Source organism: Lontra canadensis, unplaced genomic scaffold (assembly GCF_010015895.1).
Source record: "Lontra canadensis isolate GAN:19392208 unplaced genomic scaffold, GSC_riverotter_1.0 scaffold2, whole genome shotgun sequence".
NCBI lineage: Eukaryota > Metazoa > Chordata > Mammalia > Carnivora > Mustelidae > Lontra > Lontra canadensis.
In genome coordinates, this window is record NW_022630996.1 from 46,997,615 (window position 1) to 47,018,577 (window position 20,963).

General features: G+C 34.9%; 1 protein-coding gene across 3 annotated transcripts in view; it reads right to left on the minus strand.

Moving 5' to 3' along the window:
* The window catches only part of ITGB8 (integrin subunit beta 8), an 80,384-nt gene that overhangs the window by 29,422 nt on the left and 29,999 nt on the right, over positions 1–20,963 (minus strand). For all 3 annotated transcript variants that reach the window (XM_032873591.1, XM_032873592.1, XM_032873584.1), the window contains exons 3-6: positions 15,507–15,678; positions 5,457–5,703; positions 3,781–3,946; positions 3,030–3,188 (exon numbers count right to left, since the gene is read on the minus strand). In XM_032873591.1, coding sequence (XP_032729482.1) covers positions 3,030–3,188; positions 3,781–3,946; positions 5,457–5,703; positions 15,507–15,678 — 744 coding nt within the window. The remainder of the gene's footprint in view (positions 1–3,029; positions 3,189–3,780; positions 3,947–5,456; positions 5,704–15,506; positions 15,679–20,963) is intronic.

Sequence of the window (20,963 nt, forward strand, 5' to 3'; positions counted from 1 at the left end):
AACCAAATTATGTGCTTTATGTTTTCTATAAGTAAGACTGCAGCCAGGAAATTAGAGCAGAACTTATGCCAAGGACTTCAGCACTCTGTATTTTATATTTTTCCCTTGAGACATTGTGGCAAAGATTTTAATGTAAGATTTGAACCAGCTCTGCTACTTATTAACTTTTTAACTCTCTGGCCTTAGTAAACTTAATTAACTGCATCTATGCTCAGTTTTTCTGTTGTTGTTGTTTTTTTAAAGGATAATTATGATGACCCTACAGAGTTGCTATGAAGATAAATTTGATCATGTATGCAGTATTTGCTATAGTGGTCTCAGTTAATAAATACCCAAAATGTGGTAGTTGTTATTATTCTGGAGTTCACATTGACCCTCATGAAATAACTATGTTTACAAAGAGTAGAACTCTGGCCCATGTAATTTATTCATATAAAAGGTCTTTTATCAGTTATTTCCTTTTATAAATAAAACCACCAGTATCTTAGACCAAAAAGCTCAGTCAGATACCATTCAACATCACTGGTATTGGCTGCTGGAAATGAAGCCAGGAAGCGAAGTGTTTGATTGCTTGTCTAACTTATACCTTCTTAAATTCCTCTATAATGGCCAAATAGGAGAGAAGGGAGACATTTTAAAATAAGCAGGTAAATGTGCTTAGAGTCAGGTTCAGGGTAGCTTTGGATATAGGAAGTTTCAGAGCAGTAGCACATCTTGCAGATATAAATGCATAGTCAAAGGATCTATCAAAATACTTCAGCTTCTTTTGTTTTAGGACAGTGTCCCTGGAAATGAAGGGAATGAGAATTCTTAGGAAGAGGATCCCTTAAAACAAAGTCCTGGGATAAAATGAGATAAAAATATTCTTCTAAGATGTAAACAAACACACTGCTCCTTGGTTTACTCAGTAAACATCAGTGACATTCTTTCAAATGGGTGGAACAATGTTCAAGAAGGCAAATGAATTTCATGAAAGATTGTCCAAATTCCTGATGTCATAAGAGCCCAAACACTGTGTAAAATTCTACCAGAATTATAATTTATTTCCATAAGGTTATATGGCATGGCATATGTCTAAAATTATGAGAGCATTTCTTTGCCTTAAGGAAATCTTTCCTAGATGTACAACAGTACCTTCTAAAACACAGTTATAAAGACATGACTTCAGTGACTTGGCAAAAAATTCAAAAGGATAGTGCACTGCAATTTGAGAAAATGTGATTATTATTTTTTCTTTAAAAAAAGAAAAAGCTTCTCCTGGTCTCACAATAGAGTTGTTCCTCTTCCCTCCCCCTCCATTCCCTGGTAAATAATTAGAACTCTACCTCAGATTTAAAAAGGTTAAATAAAAGGAAGGAAAGATAAGAAATGACTAAATGAAAGTGGGTGGGTCTACCAAATGTGGCTGAGTAGAATAGAATTAGCAAAGAGAAAGACTGTTGGAATAATTCCAAATCCCAAAATTTAAAATTCAATCTCTAGTTACCTTTTAAAGTCCTTAAATTTTGAGGCTGTTACCAAGGGTTGAATTTGTTCAATGCAGTAATATGCTTGCTCCTGTAGATTTGCAGTAAGTCTGGTAAGATGTCCCAGATTAGGTAAATTTAAACTATTTAAACTTGACTCATGGGAACCACACAAATTTCAGCATAATTTATATGCTTCTAATATTGCAATTTCCAAACTGTGCATGAGGTGGCTTGGAGTACTACAGTATACCCACCAGAGTGCCCTGAAGTATCATTAATTTTTAAAGTGATAGTTCAGCATCTGACAGGTAGCCATGAACTACTAGCTGGAGGTAGTTTGCAGTTTTAAGATTACATTTGTCTCTGTTCCTGTAAATGACATCATATCTTTGCAAAACTAGGCAACATGAAAATCAATGTGGAACAGGAAATGAACAGGAAATGAAAATCAATGTGGAATAGGAAATGATGTCCAGTCTGATTCTAAGGCTTGGGAAGTTCCTTCTAGTAAGTTCATTACTAAGAATGATACACACACACACACACACACACACACACACACACACGTATTTTTTGATGAATCATGTATATTACTTTTTGATGATTCATGTATATATATATTTTAATATATTTTTAATGGTTAAGTTATTTGGACCTACCTAATAACAGAACTGTCAGATTTTTTTTTTTTTTTTTTTTTTGCCTATGAAAACCAGGGGAAAAAATTATTTAGACACTAAGGTACCAAGATCAGAGAAAGTTTAAAGCTTTTGTTTTAACAGAAGAAAATTACCAAGATACTAGGGTACCAAAATCTGAGAAAGTTTGGAAGATTTTGTCCTACCATTCAGTATGAATAGTTTCCATCAGAAATAAATCATGCATCATACAGTTGACTTTCCACATGTAGAACAATAACTAATGCTGGGAAAGATGTGGTTCCAGGTGATTGTATTAAGTATATGATTCAGAGCTGAAGCTAACCCTCAGGAATCAATCCAGATATCCACTAATTTTTAAAAAAGAGAACCTAAATATAGATAAGCTTCAGAGGGAAGTAATGAGGTCCAGAATATTGGAAGTTGGCCTTGTTTTTACTTTTTTTTTTTTCTCCTTAGTCTCTATTTAGTTCTACCTATTATATTGTGAGGATTTTTCAGGCCAAATATCCTTTTCTTACCAATCCTTAATATGTTTTTACATACCTACACTGCAGAACAAGTGTGTATGTGTGTGTGTATGCTTGTGTGTGTTTCCTTTTAAAGTTCTTCACTTGCATAAAAAGTAAGCTCTTTTATCACTTTTATTTTCACATATTATACAGTGCGTTTAGCATATCAGAGAATTAGCTACTAGATGTTGTTAGAGTGTTTTAGCCTTATATTCTATCAATCAGCATTTACAGATGGCATTATTCCATAACTTCTCTCTCATGGTTTATCCTGACTCTGTATCATGCTTGTTTAGGTAATTCTTTGTACAAAAACAGCTGAATTGCCAATTTAAACTTATACTTGAGCCAGAAGAGTCATAACTACTAAGAAGCTTTCGCTACATTACCATGCTTGTTGATCTGACGTAGATGTTGTTTTTCAGATGGCAGTTTCCGTCATTTGGCACCACTATGCCTGCCAATTTGCTATCAAGAGCAAGATGAGATGTCTGATCTGTCATCACCAGCAGCAATCTTTTAGCTTCTTTTCGCCATCCAATATGACTCTTAAAATAAACATGTAATTAGATCTTGCACAATCACATAGATCTCTATTGTGGTCTTTATCTCAAGAAACACTAAGTTCGAGTTTAACAAACATTAAGTCAGGTTGGAATGAAGTGCATAAATACAATGCTGTTTCCTAATAAGCACTGACTTTATTTGTATATTCTCTATTTTACCACAGCCATTTGACTGCACCAACTCCCAGCTGGAGATTTCTGGGCTTCCCTCAGAGGAAGAACAAGCCAGGTTTATGAACTGCAGAGCACCCAACACAATGTGAGTAGGAAAACGGCTATTTTCAGGCTCTTCCTTGGAAAGTGGTGAGTGAAAAGAATAGTTCTTTTGGAAAGGATTTTCCGAGCACATAAGTTATTCTTTCCCTTCTATATTTTTCTATTTATAACCCTCTTTCATTTCAGCCCCTCTGTCCTGAGCACATACCCAAATGAATAACATTGGTGAGGAATAAGCATTAGAAGACTGTATTCTTCTGTATTATGTTTTCACTCTATAGGTCAAAGAGAAAATAAAATCTTAAATTCTGGGGAATTTTGCATCTGAGCAAAAACTCGGTAATGTGAAGCTTTTTACCTCACAGACAGCTGCCTGAAGCATGGCATCAAAACCTCCTTCGGGTGTATCTATATTTCCAGAGATCTTTTGTCTGTGAACCGCTTTTTCAAACTCAGTAATGTTCTCCGTCAAAGATAGGACATGGATGTATCCATGAGGAGGCATACAGTCTAAATTGTAGTCACTATGTGGGAAAAGAAGAAAGGCAAATTCTATTTTGCTATGCTTCATTCAAAGATTCAAAATACTGTTCACAGTAAAATTATGTGGTTTGCTGTAAGAAAGGAATATATATATATATATATATATATAGAGAGAGAGAGAGAGAGAGAGAGAAACATATAAGCATATAAAATATAAATATATAAAATATAAAGATATATTTATATATTTTATAAATAGTATATATATTATTTATGCGTATATAAATATAAATATATATATTTTTTTGCCAAGGTAATTTTATTAGAGAAAACCTGTACTTAATAAAATCAAGAAAAAGTTCAATATTGGATATTTCTTTGCAAGTAGGAAATAGGAATATAATGGTTTGGTGTCCAAAAACTAAAGAAGATTAAGCACGTTTAATATAGGACACCTGAAGAGCTTTTATTATGCTAATATACATGGTTAATTTTTAAGAATTTGCAGTCATTTCCTATCATATTTGACCATGGTGCAGCAGAAAAACATTTCTGGGGAACTGTTTTTAGGAATTTAGTGAAAATATTATACTATTGTTTGATATTTTAAAATATTATGCTAATTTTTAAAACATTGTGTGGTGTGAAATTATTGATGAACAGTTTACTAAAATTGTTTTGAGAATCCCATGATGTCCCAAGAGCTGAGAATCATTCCTCAGGCACATGCACATTTAGGGAGAAGGAACATGAAACTCCATGAGGAGACGCATTCATTCCAACAGTTAGCAGAGTTATTCTGGTATATGAGTGTGTGTACTCTAAAGTGACCTGGGGAATTTGTGAAAGTAGGAAAGAAGATGTTAAAATGATATGTTATATTAAGGAAGAACTGAACACATTTCTCTCTGAGAATTCAACAGGCTAAATAAGATACTGTCTGACAAACTTGTATTTTTAAAGTCCGTCCTTGTTTCATAGTGCAGCATGTGCTCTTTAGAATGAGACTTTCAAAATGCTAAGAAAAAGGGCTCTTTCCAGAAAACAGACAAATTCCCCTCTTTCCAACTACCCTCCATGTCCTAGCTGAACTTTCTTTGAAGTTACCTCTCAGGCAACATAATTACAAACATAGTCACGATACAATAATGGAAAGGTAGTTGCATTACTGGCAAGGTAAGTACTTTATATTTGACAAAACTTAATTTAACAAATTTGGAACTATCAAAAAGGACACATACAGAATTCTCAAACAGGTATTTATATGCATGGTGGCTTGGATATTGGGAGTTTATCCAAAATCACTAATATTACTTGTGGGGTTTTTGTGATGAAACTGAGTGATATTTGAAAAAACAAAATAAAAAGTCCAAGCTACACATGATGTTGTAAGTTTTCAGGTAGGAACATACCTCCTCTACAAATATTTTAATTTCCCACTTAATAAAACAAAAATATAAAATTTAGTGAGTCCTTTCTATAAAAACAAAGAGAGATTTTATAAGAAAAAATTAATTTGATATTACGAAGTCCACATCAAACCCTAGATACCTGCATTGATTATGAATCCTTTCTGGGTGGATGCTAATGTATGGTGAAACTGTTTTATCAACATAGGAGCCAAATCCAAGGCGGAAGTCACGGGAAAAGTATGCCATTTTTCTAGATAAGTCATTTCCAACGGAATTTAATTTTTCAATATTATTATGCATTGATGCCGAGACATCAACCAGATAATAAAGGTCCACAGGGTATTTCTTCAGAGGATGAATTTTCAGCATAAAATTAGCTTCAGCTTCTGGTTCAAAGAAAGACAGACATTATGTAGTATTCATTTTAAACATCTCAGGATAAGCTCTCAATAAATCAGTCACATTTTATATACAGAACAACTAGCACTGATTTGTGCATACTGAATGAAGTTAGGAATATCCTGGAATAATTTTAAGGCAATTTGAAAACCATATTAACCATATCAATTTATTAGTTTCCAACTTCTACAATGTATTTCTCACAAATCTGTGGTGCAGATAGTGGTAGTAACAAATGGACCAACTCATTGTAAATGTAATAGATAGAGAATGTATTTATCACCATATGAACCCATACTTCCCTTAGTATCTAGGAAAGCACAGCACAATACAGTAAGCAGTGTTCTATCTCAAGTGTAGGTGGCTGTTTTGGTTTGAAGAAAAGTAGAAAGGCATCTTAAGAAAAGTTACCACTTATTGGATAAAGGTGCAAATTCATCCTTTTGGGTTAAGGCATATTTACATATGTGATGTGAAAACTCTGGTACTAAGTATGAGGTTAACCTATCTAAAATAAGTAGTACCTCATTATGAATTATATGATGAGATCCTTCCCAACAGCTAGTCCTGAGAAGGAATGAGAGACAGTGGTCTAAAGAATTGTACCCAGCACTGCCATGCTGGGGACCTGGGCAATGTAGGGAACAGTAACTGTCGAACACATAGTGGGTGCTTGATAAACGGATGTTGAAGAGGGATCACGGAAGCAAAGGAACTAGACAAGAAGAGAGGGTCATCATGAGGAGAAATGTGAGAGCTTCCCAACAAGTGTGAACCATACCATTTTATTTATTTCCCTGTCCATTATCATTTGATACAGGGACCGGTATCACTGTATAAAGGCCCTCCGTGGAGTTGGTAATTCTGTATGTAATTTTTTAAAATTTCTTCTAATTTGTTGATTGATTTTATTTTAGTATAACTGACACACAATGTTATATTAGTTTCAGGTGTAAAACTTAGTGGTTTGTCAAGTTTATACGTTATGCTGTGTATAACAGATGGTATAACTACCATCTGTCCTATTACATAGCTATTACAGTGACTACATTCCTTATGCTATGCCTTTTATTCCCATGACTTATTAATTCCATAATTAGAAGCCTGTAAGTACATGGTAAAAAATTCATCTCTTTAAATATGAGCAGTTTGTGAATTTTCCTTTTTTAAACAATAAAGTATATGCTTTTTAAGTCATTATTTGTCAGTAGAGAGTAATTTGAGTAGAACAATTTTTTTAATGAACACCAATTTGTATATACAATTGATAGTCTGATTTACTTATCAGAAGAATCCCCTAATTTATCAAATCCTATTTTTAGTCTTAATATGCTAAAAAGTAGCAATATTTCCTTTTAAATTGTTTTACAAATCAAATGTTTTTAAACCAGTTACAGAATGTATTCAAAATAAGTTTTTTTCTGGCATGTAATAATAATTATGGGGAAAATTACTCATTCCTAATTTGCCTGTATGTGCTGAAAACCCCTTTACTGCAACACTCTTAGTTTTTGGCCCAAGAGTTTGGGAGGAGAAACTGGGAGATGTGAAAGCCACCCAGCCCACTCTCTCACTCCTTCCCTTTATGAGATGGGCTGCCTCCAAAGAGCATATATTCATCTCTGCTTTTCCAGTGTCTGGTAAAAAGGCCTATCCCTTTGGAAGTGTCTTGAGTTTGGGTGGAAAAGTTCAATCCGGGAGACTGTCAGTATCTAGAAAGGGCCAGATTGATGAGAAATAGAAATGGAGCATAATTGGGGAATGTGGTTCATGTGGTTTAATGTGTGGATCAGCTGCTTCTTCTCCTTCTCCTCCTCCTCCTCCCCCACCTCCTTCCCCCCTCCTTCTCCTCCTTCTTCTTCTACAAACTGTGTAGTTGTTTTTTAACTGGTGACTTGGGGGTATAAGGCTGAAGACCTAAGGCACTGGCCAGATGGTGTTTTCATCTTGGTGATCATTACAGTTTATGGTGGCTCTGTCTCAGGAAGAATGGCTGTGTGTGTTCATGGAGTTACTGAAAAATACACTAGATAGTGTATTGTCCAGGTTGTTATAAAGTTGGTGGTTATCTTAGCCAACAGAAACTGCAAAGGAACAGTACTTAGAGGACTAAAATACTCAGAGAGATCTAACCAAATGGTAGCCCTACAAGGACCCCCAGCACATACCAGTCGCTCTTAGCCTTGCAAGAAAATCCTAGTCTCACTGGCCTCAGCAAAGAAGATGGCTGTAAGGAAGCCTCCCAAATGATCAGGGTTGGAGGATTTAGGCTGCTGTAGCTTGATTTTAAATCATATAAATGCTGGTCTCAGATATGTACCTGGGCTACTTGAAGACTTCAGCATGGGCTGAGGCCTCAGTAGGACAAAATTTTAATAAAGGGGGAAAGAGACTCTTTGTATACATAGGCCCTTTAATCATTTCCGGAGAAAATGATAATTACCACTTCTAAACTGCAAGGCATTTGAAGCGCCTAGGTGGTGAAGTCAGTTGAGCAACCAACTCTTGATTTCGGCTCAGATAGTGACTTGAGGGTCCTGAGATCGAACCCTGAGTCCAGCTCCACACTCAGTGGGAGTCTGCTTGAGATTCTCTCCCTTCTCCCATGGTCTCTCCCTCCGTCTAAAATGAATAAATCTTTTAAAAAATAATAAATCGCATGGCACTTGAGGTTCCCATAAAGTTCTAACTTTAAGCCATCAGCTCAATGGCTTAAAGTTATTTAGGCAGCCCTAGATAAGCTGACCCCAAACCCCATGTTTTGCCTATGAGCTTGAGATATTCCCCATATGCTTTCAAGCTGGCTCTTGATGGTTTCATTTTATACAACCTTCTTGGAGGCAGTAGAAATACCTTTTTATGGGAACATGAATACTGTGTCCTCAGATAAAATCTCCATTCAGTTCATTCTGGGGTGTCACCAACACAGGGCTCAAAATGTGGATGACATTAAGAGATTTTGAATATTTTAGATGAGAAAGAAACACATGTAAAAATAAGACTTAATATCAGTGAGATTATCAATGTAGACAGCAGTGTCATAAATACTATTCTGAGAGCAGATTCTTTTAGCGTCTATTTAAAATACTTACTTCAGTATTTAGTACACAGTAAATATATATGTGTTAGTAATTATCACTATTAGCCTCATTAGCATAGAAACTTCATTCATCTCCGAAGTTTCTGGGTTTAGTTCAGGCCCAACCACTCATAAATGTGTTTAATTCAACTACATTTGAAGCATATTTTGATACATCATTTCAAAAGGTCCTCATATTTTAACCTTAGTGAGAAGCTCATTATCTATTACTTCTTTCCTTCAGAGTAGGAAAAAAACTTAAATAGTTTCTCTGAGAGGAAAGAATATCATCTGGCCCCCAAATGTTTATGCCACTACTTATATTATCTCCAAGAAAGCTTCATTCTTATACCTTTTGAGATTTTTAAAGCCTTAGATCCTTGTTTCTATCGATCAACTTCAAAGGCAAAAAGTGGGTCTGTGACATAGAATAAGAAAGAGGGCTTGGAGGAAAGCAGAGACCTACTTAGAGCTTTTGCCAGTATTGGTTTGAATAGCCCAAAGAATTGAAAGTAGTTAGAATGAGCTTAAAATCACACAAATAATGGTGTGAACATCGCTGAAGACTTGGCTACAACCATGACTGGACATTAAGAAAAGATAACTAAAAATGTTCTGCATAAGATGAAACTGAAAAACCGAAAGAAAGTGTGGAAAACTATCAGGAAGAAAGAACAACCAAATTCTGTTCATTATACTTGGGCCAGGGAAGGAGAAGTCCCCAGAATGAGATGGGTTTGAAACATCACGGCACAGACTCCAGCACATTTCTGAATTTCTGGGATAAAATGAGGATAAAATGATTGATAAGTACCAGGGCTGGAGGGGAAACAATGTGTGATTTCTGTATTTTTCTGGTTTTTAAAAAAATTTGAATTTAGGAAGAATACCTGAAAAATTTTACATTTTAAGTTAAGCTACACTAAATTAAAGGGCATTCTTTTGTTACAGTATTAAAATGAATTGAGTTTGAAATATTTTCTTAAATTGGTGAAGTATAAATTACACTAATACTTATCATTTACATTGTATTACTTCTGAGGCAGAATTGGAGAATTCCTTTTTCTCTCCTATATTCCTAAAGATTTCATTTCAGTGTTCTTATGGAATATCAAGTAGGATCAATACCTTCTTTCCGTTATTTTTCCATAAGATTGATAGGTAAAAATAAGAAAAAAATATATAGTTTAAGAAGTAAAAAGTGAAAGAAAATATCACTTTTAAATTTCATTTTAAATATATAAAATAGGGGCGCCTGGGTGTCTCAGTGGCTTAAAGACTCTGCCTTCGGCTCAGGTCATGATCCCAGGGTCCTGGGATCGAGCCCCGCATGGGGCTCTCTGTTCGGCAGGGAGCCTGCCTCCCCCTCTCTCTGTGCCTGCCTCTCTGCCTACTTGTGATTTCTGTCTGTCAAATAAATAAATAAATAAATAAAATCTTTTAATAAATAAATAAATATATATATAAATATATAAAATATATAATAAGGTCCTACTAACATTCTTTAAAAAATTTAATCAGTATCCATGAAAAAATTTTTAAATTCTTAATAGATGCTACCTTAAAAGTAATGAATTTTTATAAGAATAAATAATTATAAATAAATCAAGTCTAAATCAATATTGGAGAATAAATGCATTTTCTTTAAAGATTTTATTTATTTATTTGACAGAGATCAAAGGTAGGCAGAGAAGCAGGCAGAGAGAGAGAGAGAGGAGGAAGTTGGCTCCCCGTGGAGCAGAAAGCTCGATGTGGGGCTCGATCCCAGGACCCTGGGATCATGACCTGAGCCGAAGGCAGAGGGTTTAACCCACTGAGCCACCCAGGCGCCCAATAAATGCATTTTATACTTAGGTATGCATTGTATGTGTTGTGATAGAAAGGACTTTTATATTATAAGGAGCAATGGTTCTGTATATCTGGAATTGGTAAAATGTAGCTTTATATATTATGCCTCAAAGCTGGCACATCTTTGATGCCACATGTGGTTTTTAGATGAGCTTATTAAATATAATTTAACAAGCATTTATTATAGATGCATATTGTAAAATATAGTTCTGTCATGGCTACATTGGAGAGATGACTTAAACACATTATATAATTCACTGATTTGCATACAGAAATTTAAATAATAGTGGGAAAATGAAAAAAATCAAACCCCATAATGACTGATACAGATATTAAGCATTTCTCTTTACACTTTCCCATTCCCCATACTGCCTTCACTTAACATCATTTACTACCTTATGTTGAAGTCTCCCACATCTTTTATTTTTAAGATTTTATTTATTTATTTGACAGACAGAGATCACAACTAGGCAGAGAGGCAGGCAGAGAGAGAGGGGGAAGCAGGCTCCCCGCTGAGCAGAGAGCCCAATGAGGGGCTCAATCCCAGGACACTGAGATCATGACCTGAGCCGAAGGCAGAGACTTTAACCCACTGAGCCACCCAGGTGCCCCGAGGTCTCCCACATCTTTATCCAACCTGTATCTCCTGCTGAACTGCAGCCTCATATATAGTAAATAAGTCACCACCTCAATTTAAAATGTCTCAGTTTGAACTCAGTACCATGCCTTCCACAGATGGCAGCCAGCCCTCTTCCTTTGTTGCCTGAGCCACAGCCCAAGTGTCCCTGTGCTCATCAATCACCAACCCCTGGAGATGCTACCTCCCATTATCCCTCATGTCTGTCCACTTTTCTCCTGCCTCATTACCATGACTGTCATTGCTTATCTATAGCACTGAAACAGTTACTCAACTTTTGAACTGTTAATTTTTAGTCTCAGAAAGGTTCAACCACCATTATATATACAAAAATGAACAAACTAAATTCATTTAAGTGTATAAATTTAAATGTAACACCCCCCCCCAAAAATGCACCCTTGTTTCAAATCCTAAGTGTTTAAAAAAGAGCAAGACAAAACAACAACAACAAAAAACAAAGAAAAAGAGCAAGACATTTTGAAAGGATATAGTTACATTTATTAGAAACATAATATACCATAAGCCTCATGTATAAGCTACTGAAAAGTAATGTTTAGAGGCACCCGGTGGCTCATTTGGTTAAGGAGCTGCTTTCAGCCAAGGTCATGATACCAGGGTCCTGAGATTGAGCTGGGTGGGGCTGTCTGCTGACTCTTTAGAAAGCCTGCTTCTCCCTCTCCCTCTGCCTGCTAATCCCCCTGCTTGTGCTGTGTCTCTCTCTGTCAAATAAATAAATAAAATCTTTTTTAAAAAAGTAATGTTTAGTTAGAAAAATAGGAAGATTTGTATGGAGAGGCATATCACCCCAAAAAAAGAGAACTAAGATGGTTAATAAGCTTAGGAATCTTCGTAGTACTAGGAAAAGGGGCAAAAGAAACAAGTAACAGAGCAGTTACACTTAAAAAACTAAAGGATTGAAAAGAATGAGAAGACAAGGGTGAGTCATGAAAGCCTTAACTGGACATCCATTTTTCTTGTGAATAACCTGATAATAACATTAAAAATCTAAATAAATTTGTATATATGTATTTTTATTTTTAATATTTATATATTTATTATGTAAATATAAAAATATATATTATATTTATTTGTATTATACAAAGATACATGCAAAACAAATATCATTGAAGATTTTAAAAAACTTCATTCAGATTGGATTGGGGTTGACTTATATTTACTTATTCACTTGGATTCTGTTACAATTATAGAGTTCATTTATAGAAAACTGTCACTGTTATAATATTGCCTTCCTAATCAGGAACGTCAAATTTTTCTGCACTTTTACATATCTTCTTTGAGGTTACACAATGGATCTTATGAATTTTTTTAAAAACTTTGTCCCTGGATAGTTTATATTTTAGGTTGCTGCTGTGAATTGATCCCCTTTTTCATTATATTTAATATCACATAGGAAATTCACTGATTTGAATACTTCATAAAAAACAACCTGCCTTGTTTATTTATTTTTAAAAACATGTATTCCTTGTTTATATAATGATGGCTGAGGAATTTTTTTTTTTTAAAGTAAGCTCTAAGCCCATTGTGGGGCTCAAATTCGTGACCCTGAGATCAAGAGTCCCTTGTTTTTTATTTTAAATTTTAAAAGTTAATTTTAGTTGATTTGCTTGAATTTACCAGAGACATATAATGATAATTTTGCTTTATCTTTTCAAAATGTTTATAACTTGTATTTGTTTTTTAAATCTAATTGCTTTTATATAAAACTTCCAGAATAATTTTAATACATATTAAAGAACTGTTCTTCAATTTTGGTTTTGGCAGAATGGACACTAAATTTTACTGTATGATTTTTTCAGCATCTGTTGAAATAACAATATATATTTTTTCCTTTTGGCATTATTTTTCTTATCACATAGGATTTAAGGTGGTTTCCTGAAATGTTAAGGATTTGATACTCGGGTTATGCAAACTTTGTACAGATTGGGTAGCTTCTAGGCCTTCTCTAAAAATAATGGAAGAGTTTATGTAGCCTAGGGATAATGCATTCTTAATGTTTGGGTGAACATGAAATCATTTCTTCCTAAGAAAACATTAAGTACACAAGGTGGGTTTTTCTTTTATAATGCTCTTAATATCTTTTATTTTTATTAGGTTTCTTAGATATCCCCCACTTCCTGAGCAATATTAGTCATATATATTTTCCTTAAAATTATGTATATTATCAACATTTATGCATTTTACCATAGATTTTTATACCTAATACTTTCATAGTCTTTTTTTCTTTAATATTTGTTTCTTTTGTTATAATCTATATAACTGGGTTATTTACTTTTTCGCTCTTTTCTTAATTAGCTTTGACAACAATTTATCTGTTTTTATTTGACTTTGCAAAGAACTAACTCTTGGAATTATACATTAATTTTACCTTTTAATTTCTATTTTGCATTTCATTAATTTTTTTTCATAACTTATGAATTCCTTTCTCTTGTTTTTCTTATGGCTATTCTGGTTTTGTTGCTCCTATATCTTAATTTGGATGCTTAGTTAATTTTTTTCATTCTTCTTTAATAATAAAAAGCATTTAAAGCTTTTAGTTTTCCTGGGAGAAAACTTAATCACATATATACACAAAATATATGTATTTTGATGTGTGTTGTTGTTATTGTTATTATTAAATAGTCTATGACTATAGTTTTGTTTTACTCTTGGAGACAATTTAGGAAAAGCTTTACTTAGTTCATTATTTAATATTTATTTATCCTCTTATATTGATTTCAAAAGTTATTGCATAGTGTACAGTGATGTTGATCTATAAAAAGTTTCACTTTTCGGGATTAAGTTTTCTTGTTTAAAATATGATTAATATCTAAAAATATTCCATGGCTTTTGAAAATATTATTTTATATATCAAGTGCTGTGGACTAAATTGTGTTCCCTCCAAATTTGTGTGTTGAAGCCCTAACCCATAATGTGAAGGTGTTCGAAGATGGGGCCAATGGGGAATAATTAGGTTTAGATGAGGTCAGGAGGGTGGGGCCCTCATGATGAGATTAGTGCCCTTTTGGGAAGAGATACCACAGAGCTCATTCTCTGTCTGCCTCTCTTGTGTGTATCTCTCTCTCCCTCTCTAGGCACCAGATCAGCCAGGATCTTGATCTTAAACTTTCTAGCTGTGAGAAAATAAATTTCTGTTGTTTAAGCCATCTATTGTACAGTATATTGTTATGGTAGCAATAGAAGGTAGTGAATGGCATAATCTTACCAATCTAATTTCTTTCATTTTTGTATATCCCTTTCCAACAGTTGCTTATATGTGTCCACACCAGGCTGCTTTATATGGTGAAGAACATAGTTTTAATTGGAAGCTGGGAATATGTCTAGAGCCAAGAAAGAAATAGAATTTGTTTTTCTGGTAATCTAAGAATCTGTAAGAAATAGCTCAGTTTTGGAATAGGGAGGTCACGTGTCAATAATGGTTATTTAAAAATTTAATGACAGGACAAGACCACCCAGAATGAAATAATGGCAGACTTGAAGGCAATTGCATATGGCTTAAAACTAAGTGCATCTAATTGACTGATGCATACCTGTGTACCTGAAATTATCTTGCCATGTGTAGTTTGTACACTGAGATTCTCTAGCACCAGAGGAAAATGAATAATTTCCAGTGGCCTACTACTTGTGTCAAACTGTGGAATACAATGTGATAAAATGGCAATTACAAGAGAAGTATAGGAGGAGAAAGATGTGTTAATCTCAGGGGCCATCACAAAGCAGCTCAAGTAAATTATGATAATTATGAATTGTAGTTTTCTGTTTAAAAGTTTATCACACAGACTCTAAGGGCTTAGCTTAATTTACATCTCTTACTAATTAATTAATCAACTAATCAAGTCAACAAATACTATGGAGTGCTTACTACAAGCCAGCACTCTGTGAGGCTTTGGAAAAACAGTGGAATAAAACATGTTCTCTTTCTTTCAGAGCTGGCAATGGAATAGGAACACAATTACATTACAATTTGATCAAGTCTGGAAACATGTAATTATAATATAATGTGGTCAGGTTTGCAGAGAGTGTCCGAGGCCACACAGATAGCTAGCAATAGGCACAAAAAAGAGCAAAATTCTGATTTCTTTATTCGGAGCCCACTGTTATTTCTATTACAATAATACTGCCTTCCACAAAATATTAAATGTGAGCAAATAAAGGTAAATGTAATTTCAAGTCAGAACCATCATAGATTTATTTGAAAATCACCAAACCTGGCCGCAGCTGGATCAACACTTCTCCTGGTGTCACCTGGGTATTAATTTCATTTTCATTTGGTATTACATGCACAGATGGGTATTCTATTGAATCAATTGAGCAGCCTTTGCTTATTAAATTGGAAATAATATCACAACGCTCACTCCTTGATCCACCAGAAATGAAATCCTGTTTAAAAAAAGGAAAATCACTGACGTTTTTAGTGCATACCATCTCGGGTTACAATCAAAGAAAACCACACAGCAAATATTGAAAAGAAGCCATCTTCTAATACTGCATAGATTATGCAACTATTCAAAATAGCTGCATGTTTCCAATAAGAAAACTAGTAAATTTCTCTTAAATAAAGCTTTAATTCCTAAACTTTATTTAAAAAGAAGAAAATGAATATTAAAGAGGAGATTTAAGCCAAGGACTTTAAATATTGTTAACTGATCACTGTAAAATTACACCAACTTAATTCTTTCTAAATATTTTATGTGGGAAAGACTGCTTCAAAAAATTTTATTCAAAATAGGCCATTCAGTCATTCCACATATAAATTTCAGTTCTCAAAGAACCTAGCTGATATGTTTATTAAATACTATTATATTTGGAATATAGAGCAAGCCCTCAGGGGTCACATTCCTAATAAGATACTAAAATTTTAAAAAATGAATTGGAAATCTATATTCCTTAGACCATAAAATCCCCCAACTTCTTAGACACATAATAGCCTGGAAATAATTTAATAAACCAAGGAAGATGTTTATAATGAGGCTGAGAGATACAAGGTTGCAGCTAAAATTCTCCTGATTTTGTAACTGAATCTAGAACTTTTATTACCATTCAGGATTGGTTGGTTGTCATTCAATAGCCGTATAATAAACTTGGAATTAGTGGAGCAAGCTTAAAATTCAATTTATCGTGACTGAGAAAAATTTGACATTTTTATTTTTCACGTAACCATTCAGGTTTTCCCCTAAGGACAGGAAATGTATCAAAAAGTATAAAAATATGTTTTTTTTATATAGAATGTTGGCCTGAATTATTTGAAATATTTGTTTACACATTAGCTGGATATTTGCTTAGTGATCTTCCTGGCAGTGGTTATTCTGATCTGGTATTCAGTCTTTCCTCCTTTAGTTCAGCTGATTCAGGGAATTGGGTTTCCAACTAATCATTCAGTCAAAGAATACAGATTGAATACTTACTGTAGTTTGTTAGGTGCTGAGGATACAGAATGGAATAAGATAGACTCTCTCCCTGTCATCAAAGAGTTAACAGACCCTTGGTGAATTCAGCCACTAAGCAAGTAAATGTGATTTTTATGGGAGTTAAACTTAGGGGAAGCACAGAATTTCATAAGGTTATGGAAGAAGGAGATTATATCAAGTTCAATATTAGTTGAATATTATATCACTAATTATGAATAGCAGCATCCGTTGCAATGGTGAGTATTAGATGGGATGGTGGTAGGCAATATAAAAACACTCATACAAGGATTTTAATTTAATTCCTCTCTTAATTTAGAGCAGGTTTGGAAAACTAGGGACTATGGGACAAATACAACAATCCGTGGCCTGTTTTATATCGATTGAGTGCCAGAAAATGCTTTCTACATTTAAAAAATGCTATAAAGCAATAAAAAAGAAGAACATGCAAGAGAGACAGTATGTGGCCCACAAAACAAAATTTTTTACTGTGTGGCCCCTTATAGTACTGATTCTGAATTAGAGTGTGAAACACACTTTAAAATATAAAAATAATTGAAAGATAAAAGAGGATATATCCATTTCAATTAAGATGTCCAGCTGTCATTTGGTAAACCACTTCATGGGAATAGAAAAATTCAATTTGCTATGCTATTGACACCTAGATTTTTAGCCTGAAGTTTAAAAAGTCCAAACCTTAATTTATTGTATCCAAATTTATTCATCTATTGATAAAACTCAGAAGTACTCAGTATACGATTTAGTTTATAAAAAGTTTGGAATTCCTCAAAGAAAGGTAGCATGGACTGCTATCAATGGTATCACTTTCCTTTAGAAAGCTCCAGGCTAGATGGGGGGATCCCTCCTTTCTTGGAGCTTGAGGAATCTTGAGGGTGCATGAGGCTTAGAACCTCAGTGCTCGCTCTTGCCTCAAATGACGGACCACAGACAAGGGGCCACACACGTTTTACAGATGTAAAAAACCCCAAGACTTCAAATCAAGAAGGAAATAAAGTACAAATAATTCCGATTTTCCTTTTCAGCTAGGGATTTTGTTATTTGTGTATACAGAAATGGAAAAGAAGGGAATATGGTTAATTCAGCTCTAACTATACATCACACTATGCCGTTTGACCTAAATGTCAAATCATTTTGCTGAAATAGGCAAAATAGTCTCAATTATTTTGCAGTGTCTGAATCAGCAATAGCTGTTTTTACTCCACTATAAAAACTGAGTTAGAAAAACACTGCCAATTTGACAATTAGGTTTGAGAAGGGAAGAAAAGACCGTGACATCAAAATAAAGAATGGAATGCTGCCCCTACCCACTGTGGCCTACTTTCTACTTTGTATAAAAGAAAAGAATTTGAAACCACACCCTTTTAATTTGTGGTGTTTTGTGTCATTTTAATTTCTTCTAATTCTTATGTTTTATTTTTTCTGCAAGAAATACACAAGCAAAAATCATACTCCAACTATCTGCATCTCAAGCCTATTTGTACATGAAAAGCCCAGATCGAAGTTACCCCAGATGGCTTTTCATCAGTTGTTACTTTCATCCATTCAAGATAATGATCTGGGGAAAAGTAAGAAAAAAGGTTTTTTCTTCTCATTTCTGAGTCTTTATGATTTCCAAACATGGTAATCTGCACAGAAATGAAGAACTCTATCATCTTCCTTTTGACAGTGAATGCCCTTTGTGTTGTCTTTCAGTATAATTATGTTCGAAGGCTGCCTTCTAAACTTCTGGCTATGTAATCAAAATCTATGTCTGGCATAGCAGGCAAGAGAGAAAGAGAGTTCTTCAAAACTCATCAAGATTTTGTTTTTGTTAAAAGGGAGGTTGAGGCATTAAACTAGGTAATAATGGTAAGGTCCTTTCTATCCTAATTATTGTCTAATTATTTTTATGTAGCATGGAGAGAAAGAGAAACCCAAAAGTACAGAATAGCAGATTAACATGCTATAAAAAAGAATGTAGGCATATTGGATATACCCTGTCTAAATTTTCTAGTGATGTTTTACTTCTTACCAGTTTTGAAAGTTGTACAAACCAGGCTTAATTTGTTACTGTTTATTTATTCTAATCATGAACAGAGAAAAAATGCCTATTCTTTCCCGGTCCCTCCACTATCATCGGTTAAGAAATAAAAGGCATCAGTTGCATATGTGCCTAATGGTGGGTAAGCTTTCAAAATTAACCATTCTACTCTTCCTCTCAATGATGTCAGGTCAGCCTGCAGGGAGTGGACAGCTCCTTCTGTTAATGAAGTGGCTAGTGGCTGAGTCCTAACACTGGTTGCTCACCCTTAGGTGGTGTTCTTAACACAGTCCTCTTGGTTTCCTAAACCTGAATGAGTTGCTCTGGAGTCTTAAGTTCTTAAAGTAACAACTCCCATTTCTTAAGCAATGCCTGGGTCAAATGCTTCTCACAACACTGTTTCATTTAATCCTCACTACAATGTGTCAGAGGTACAATTATTATTTCCGAGGGAAAACTGAGGTTCAGAGTTGTTAGAGTAATATGTCCAAATTTATACAGTTAGAAACGGATGGCCTTGGGATTTGAATCCAAGGTGATCTCATTTCAGAGCCTGCTTTTTAAATACATGAATTAGATGCTTTTTTTCCCCTGCCATCTGTGTTCTATCCCATGATGGTGTTTCTTGTGTTTGTTTTCTGGTTGATTATAAATTTTTACTGCACACGCTCCCTTCGTCCAGGTTTTTTCTGGGGACCCAGGAGCACAGAGACCTTGGAAAGAGGGTGGGTGTCCCGCGATCAGGTAGTCCTCCGGCTGCTGCACTATGGACTGGCGGGCCCTGGGACTGCGCCGAGGGTCCTGCTGAGCTTGGGGGAAACCGGCACTACCTAGAAGACTATTTTGCAACATGAACAGCCAACAGATTTCCAAATGTTTCCTGAGATCCTCTTCTGAAGCATTTGACCAAAGCAGACACAGGTTTGCCTCTTCTGCTTCGGCAGCCACCCAACATTTCCCCTTGGATTACCTCCTTCCATTTGGCCACCAGTTTCTCTGAATACTCAAAATCCTTCCCCTTGTGGCAGGACTGACATTTGCTATGTCTATGACTGTGCCTCTCCAGATTTTCTGTGCCAGCAGCAGTTATCAGATAAAGGAGTCCCTCTGGAACTTGGCATTATGTATGCCTGGGATGTTAACATTTGGCTGACAACTGGCTGCTTTAACCACCTAAGTCCCTCTCAACTATACTGACCAAAATTCTCAGCAGCACACCAAGTTGATGTAAACTTCATGGCTCTAAGGATCTTCCTTAGTAAAAATCTAAAATGGAGTATTGGCCTAGGGTCGGGAAATATCAAGCCATGGAACATTCTTGACAAGAAGACCTAGAAGTAAACGCCAAACTCAGGGTTAGAGAGATGAGGAAAGGAGGCTCAGAGAATAGAGTGAATTCTATCTGGTCATTTGTCTCATCAGAGGTGATGGGATAGAAACTAGAAACTCTGGAATTGTCCACTCTCTGACATTGCTTGATTCTGTGGGGTCTGGTGAAGCACTGCATAGTTTTGAGTGACATCTCAAATTTTCTCACTGGTAAAGCCTAGAGTATATTCAAGAAGGCTTTGGTTTGTCAGTAGGAGGGACACTTACTTTCAGATATGGCCACTATTTTCTGAACTCCTCCCCTGCCTCTTTCCTGACTTGCTTTAGAAGAAAGTAATGTCCATCATCCTTTGCTACTTTTCAGCTTTCTTTTTCCTCTTGGGAGATCATAAAGCAAGCAGTAACAGGAGAGGTTGGAAAGATGATGGTAGGTGCAGTTTTTGAGCACAATCACAGGAAGCAAAAGCTAGAGATTTCTTTTCATGTCAAGCAAAATTCCATTAAAGATCTATTTGTTCCAATTCACAAGAGCTATGTCAACAAATATAAAATTACCTATATAATTTCACAAAAGAACTCCCAGATTAGTAGATGGCTTCTTCATTACAACTTATTATATAAGATAGTCCTGACCAAAGGTCATCAACAAAAAAGAAAATTCACAAAACAACTTCACAGCCAAGAAAGAAAGAATGCATTGTAATTTTTTTACTAAGAAGTTTGTTATTGGGGTATGTTTCTCTTATTAGAATATAAAAACACTAATTTTGAACAATAAACAACTTCTGAATTATTCTTCATTCCACAGAATTTAAATGTACACAGTATTGCATGAATAGGGTCACATGTCGAAGGAAAAACATCCCATTTTTCATAAGTAACTGGCAAAT